The 6,036-nt window shown below is 40.3% G+C and overlaps 1 protein-coding gene across 1 annotated transcript in view; it reads left to right on the top strand.

The window, feature by feature from the left end:
• LOC119423519 (disintegrin and metalloproteinase domain-containing protein 12) overlaps window positions 1-638 on the top strand; it is a 175,956-nt gene extending 175,318 nt beyond the window's left edge. The window contains exon 23 of the mRNA XM_037690916.1: window positions 570-638. Coding sequence (XP_037546844.1) covers window positions 570-638 — 69 coding nt within the window. The remainder of the gene's footprint in view (window positions 1-569) is intronic.
• The last annotated feature ends 5,398 nt before the right edge of the window (window positions 639-6,036 follow it).

The following is a 6,036-nucleotide window of genomic DNA, read 5'->3' as shown; positions in this document are numbered from 1 at the left end:
TTGTGTTCTGTAATGTTCTTTATTCAGAATGGAAGGTTAAATAACTTTATAATAATAAAAAAAAAACGGACTTTACTTAATGATGCATTTGCATTTCATGAATTATATGTTTTCATTTGGCCCGCAGCTCTGAAAGAATTTAAATTTGGCCCTTTCAAGGAAAACGTTTGGGCACCCCTGGTGAAAGGGAAAGTTTACGAGATGATGGAAACAGGCAGACACAAAGAGTTGCTGGAAGAGGCAGAGGTAAAGATGAAGATTTTCATTGGGTGTGACCAAAATGGACGGGATTAAAAAATGATTACATCAGAGTGATGGGTCAGGAGCAATTTAGACAAAGTTAAAGATGCTGAGGTGGTTTGGACGTGTGCAGAGGAGGGACAGGGGACGTTATGGGCAAAGGATGCTGAATTTGGAGCTGCCAGGGCAGAAGGAGCAGCTGAAAGACGACTATCCAAACAGGAGGAGACCACTGAAAGACATAATCCTAATCCTTTAGCTGCTCATGTTTGATTTAGTCTCGTTAAAGCTGTTTTGCATTTTTTATTTTGCTTTCATTCGTCTTGCAGCCGGTGAACGTTCTCCAGAACGACCCAGCACTAGAGGGCAGCCACAACACACCATGTCTCTGCTTCTGATCCACTTCTGAACCATCTGGAAAATAATAAATGGTGGTTTTAGGAGCAGTATAAGAATAATGGGGATTTATTCCACAAACTTCAGGCGTTTCTATTAATAGAAACTTATCGTGGATGTGTACCCAAAGTGGAGTGAAATCCTTCCTGGTTCATTATGGGATTTATCACACTATGTTTTGTGTCTCTTTGAAAAGAAATGTTTGATTCTTCCCATTCTGCCTTTTCTCGTCCACGATAATGAGCGTAGAGTTCCTATACTTCCTGAAAAGCCCATTTAAATTGAAAGTTGAGCGTGAGAAGTCCCGTTAACAAGGCTGCAGCTTGTTTACAGACTTTAAAAGGTGGTAAACAAATAAAGCTTCCCCACTAAATTACAAACAGAAGCACACACACACAAACACTCTCAAAAAGAGTCGTCACTCCCCAGAGCGTTCCACTTGTACCCCTCCTGTCCGACTGCTCTGCTTCTCCTTTCACCCCCAGATGGAAAAGATTGAATTAAAGGAGGGGGGGGAAATAAAAGGACTTCAAGACTGGATCTCACTTTCATATTCAAATGAATATTTCAAAAGCTTTATCATCAAATGCTTTTCAACAAAGTGCTCCTCACTAAGGATCCGTGATGTTGTGGAAAAGTAAATGGGATTTTGAAATTCACCAGCTTTCATGCCGTCGTTACGCCGTGAGGACGAAGAAACTCTTACGAGCAACAGAAAACTGCCCGAGTCTGCAGCAAAAGGAGTTTTAAAGATGTCGGAACAAGTGTTTGACTTTAAATCTCCTCTCACTTATACTAGATCTTCAATGCCAAGTGGAAAAAGTGTAATAGTAACGTTTTCTCTTGAGAATCTGCCTCATTTGAGCGAAGAATCCAAAGCATGCAAGTGTAATTAGGCATCGTGGCCTCATGCATAATGTAGCGTCTAACTGAATACCTGATAAATAAATAGCGTGGGTGTGTAGGCGGATGCGTTTGTCATGCCACAAACAATCCATCCAGTAAAAGCCTGCTAATTTGCCTCCATGTGGAGGCAGAAGAATCCCCTCCCACCCACTGCAAACTGAACCTTGACCTTTGGCTCGGGAGGAGTTGGAGAAACAAAACAAGACAGACTTTTTATTTTTTAAAGACTACAGCAATCTGACTGACAACTGCAGGTCAGCGAGAGGGGGGAGGTTGTCCCACGCATGGTCACACAGAAGACACTGTCGGGTCGCCACCTTCGTTTCCAGCCTGGGAAAAATGACAGGAGACACGCCGAGGCCACCTTTTGTCAAAGGGGAAGAATAAGAGAAACCAATAAATCCACTGACAGCATCACCTGAAGAGGAATCACGGCTGGATGTACAGGTGCTGGTCATAAAATTAGAATATCAAGAAAAAGTTGATTTCAGTAATTCCATTCAAAAAGTAAAACTTGTATATTATATTCATTCATTACACACAGACTGATATTTCAAATATATATTTCTTTTAATGTTGATGATTATAACTGACAACTAATGAAAACCCCAAATTCAGTATCAGAAAAATGTAAAATATTATGAAAAGGTTCAATATTGAAGACACCTGGTGCCACACTCTAATCAGATCATTAACTCAATATACCTGCAAAGGCCTTTAAATGGTCTCAGTCTAGTTCTGTAGGCTACACAATCAAGGGGAAGACTGCTGACTTGACAGTTGTCCAAAGGACGACCATTGACTCCTTGCACAAGGAGGGCAAGACACAAAAGGTCATCGCTAAAGAGGCTGGCTGTTCACAGAGCTCTGTGTCCAAGCACTTTAATAGGGAGGCGAAGAGAAGGAAACAATGTGGTAGAAAAAAAAAGTGTACAAGCAATAGGAATAACTGCACCCTGGATAGGATGATTAAACAAAACCCATTTCAAATTGTGGAGGAGATTCATAAAGAGTGAACTGCAGCTGGAGTCAGTGCTCCAAGAACCACCATGCACAGAAGTATGCAAGACTTGGGTTTCAGCTGTCGTGTTCCTTGTGTCAAGCCACTCTTGAACAAGAGAAGCATCAGAAGCGCTTTGCCTGGAACTGCTGCTGAGTGGTCCAAAGTTATGTTCTCTGATGAAAGTAAATTTTGTATTTCCTTTGGAAATCATGGTCCCAGAGTCTGGAGGAAGAAAGAAGAGTCACAGAATCCACGTTGCTTGAAGTCCAGTGTCAAGTTTCCACAGTCAGTGATGGTTTGGGGGGCCATGTCATCTGCTGGTGTTGGTCCACTGTGTTTTCTGAGGTCCAAGGTCAACACAGCAGTCTACCAGGAAGTTTTAGAGCACTTCATGCTTCCTGCTGCTGACCAACTTTATGGAGATGCAGATTTCATTTTCCAACAGGACTTGGCACCTGCACACGGTGCCAAATCTACCAGTACCTGGTTTAAGGACCATGGTATCCCTGTTCTTAATTGGCCAGCAAACTGGCCTGACCTTAACCCCATAGAAAATCTATGAAGTATTGTGAAGAGGAAGATGTGATACACCAGACCAACAATTCAGAAGAGCTGAAGGTCACTATCAGAGCAACCTGGGCTCTCATAACACCTGAGCAGAGCCACAGACTGATCGACTCCATGCCACACCGCATCGCTGCAGTAATCCAGGCAAAAGGAGCCACAACTAAGTATTGAGTGCTGTACATGTTCATACTTTTCAGTTGGACAACATTTCTAAAATTCTTTTTTTTTTATTGGTCTTAAGTAATATTCTAATTTTCTGAGATCCTGAATTTGGGGTTTTCATTAGTTGCCAGTTATAATCATCACCATTAAAAGAAATAAACATTTGAAATATATCAGTCTGTGTGTAATGAATGAAAATATACAAGTTTCACGTTTTGAATGGAATTACTGAAATAAAAATCAACTTTTTCATGATGTTCTAATTTTATGACCAGCACCTGTATATTCATCTGGCATGGTTTGCAGCAGAAGACATCAGAACCAAACTAAACCAGAACTGTTGCTCAGCTTGACTCCAGATCTGAGGCATAAATTATTCCTTTAATTTGCCCGAGCGCGTTCAAAGACTCCAACTTGTGAATAAATTCTAATATTTACATTCAAGGATCTTTGTTTAAGCAACTGTCTTACGTTTTAACTTGTTTCACGCACATCACATTCTGATCTTTTTCCTTCTTCCCTCCTCCTCATTTCGTTTTCCACTAGAACAGATGGAGTCAAACCCAGGAGGAGGTGCTGGTGGTGGACGATGCTCGAGTTGGAGCTACGGAGATTTTAAGTGTGTTTATGTTTATCCTTTAAAAATGACTGAAAAAGAACTGATATGCAAGTTTCTGCAAATAATTTGCTCTCCCCTGTACCTTTAAAAACAAAACATCCACAAAGTCTGCACAGTTTTAAGGTGCACGTTTAAGTTGAGACTTTTGTAACTGGTTTCAAGAGTAAACAGCAGCAGCAGCACCACGGGGCACAACTGTGTGATGCAGACTTGACAGACGGCAGTGTGAAGTTGTGAAATAAACATAAAAGAGAGAAAAAAATAATAAATTTAAAGTTGTTTTAAAACTGGTCAGAATTGGGTTTTTTTGTGTTTTTTTTTAACCAAACTGATGGTTTGTATCAACACATTACTCTGTTCTTGCCTTCTTTTGGTGTTGGGCCTTTTACAGCCTCTAATGCACATGCTCAAAGTGAATATGTTGTGATGCGTTTGTGGTCTAGAAAGGTTCAAGCAGACTTCTGGTTCTTTAAAATCTACTCAGATTTTAATTGCCATTGGTGTATATTTGTTACCATCACTAACTATGATCTCCATATCCGACAAAAAGTCAGAAGTTATTCTTAAGTTTGTCATTTCTTCTTTGTGTTCATGTTTACGACTGGTTGGAGTGGATCCATCCTTAGTCTAAACCAGGGCTATTCAATTGGCGGCCAAATCAGGCCCACAGGTGAGCTCAGTTCGGCCCACCAATGGGTTCATATTGAAATAAAATAGATTTTAAACCATTAAACAAACTTCATGACAATAACTGCTGGATGTCCGGCCCCTGAGCTCTTGGCTGCAGTAACTGTGCCCCCCTTGAGCAGTTTAGTTGAATAGCCCTGGTCCAAACAGTTTGCAACTTTGCATATTATGGACATTTCACTCTCATAAAATACAATTAAGCTAATCTTTGAATATGTTTGTACATAAAAGTCAATAAAACTCAAGTGGAAAGGACCAAAAGACTAAACTTGAATACAGGAAATAGCTGTAAATTTTTTTGAGCACATTGAGCCCGATTTGTGGCATGCGCATTAGTAAGTGTAAAAAAAAAAAAAAAAGGTCACTTGAAGTCAGCACGGCTTTACAGAAGCTGCCAGGTTGGATTTTTGAAACCAGTCTGTGCACCAGCAACGCTGGGCTTCAAAGTCCTGCCTACACACTATCCTGGTGCCACATGACCTCTTTTAGACATGAAAAAAAAAAAAACTAACGTACTTTTCGCTGTACAAGTCACACCTTTTTGCATAAAATTGCATGCCCTGCCCAGTTTCTCATTCAAGTGTCGGCCAATTTCCCAAAATTAAAGGAAATCAGGGCTGATAATAAAAATAAAATAAAATTTAAAAAAAATCGGCTGGCTGATTTATTGTGCACCCCAAATAAATAAACACACACACACACGCACACACATTTTAAATTTTATTTTTTTTAGATTTTTTTTAAGAGTCACGGTCTCATTTGTTTGGGTTTAACCCTCCTGGGTTTGGACTTTCTTTCTGGGACCAGTCTACTGCTTTAACTTCTGGATCCTGCATGAGGTTCATCTACAAACTGAACTGGTCCAAAAAGTTATCTACAACACGTTGAAACAACTTTTTCTTTACCACCTTTTGTACAGAACCCTACTTCAAAACTATTTCTTCTGTCACAGCTCACACAACAGCTGGTCTTTGTAAAAATTCATTTTCACTGTCTAGCTGGTATTTAAACATTTTTTTTCAATTTGTCTGATTATCTGTTGGATAATGTACGTTTCTTGCCATTTTTGATGTTCTAGATGTCAGTAGTGAGTCAGTCAGATCCAGTGTTACAAAACCCAGCAAAAGGTTCTTATTGGAACAGCTACATCACAGCGTTTCACGATCTTTCTTGAGTTTTAGCTCTTTCTAAACTGCCTGCAGGAGCCATTCACTCCGGCCATAACAAGGCCCAAGTTCTCACAGGATAGCTGCCGTTTCATCCAAACACACTTAGCTATTCACTCGCGGTGAATGACAGCCACCCAAACTCAAAATATTCCATTGTGAGAGAAATCAGTGGGAAAAATAAATATATCACAAACACCGTGACACCTTTTCATTCTGTGACACATGACGAAATCCTGCTGCAACGTTTCCATTTGTTGTGGAAAAGCGCGTCGTCAGACGGTTATCTG

Source organism: Nematolebias whitei, chromosome 17 (genome assembly GCF_014905685.2).
Source record: "Nematolebias whitei isolate Nwh7 chromosome 17, NemWhi1, whole genome shotgun sequence".
Taxonomy (NCBI): domain Eukaryota; kingdom Metazoa; phylum Chordata; class Actinopteri; order Cyprinodontiformes; family Rivulidae; genus Nematolebias; species Nematolebias whitei.
This window is presented reverse-complemented; position numbering and strand designations above follow the sequence as displayed.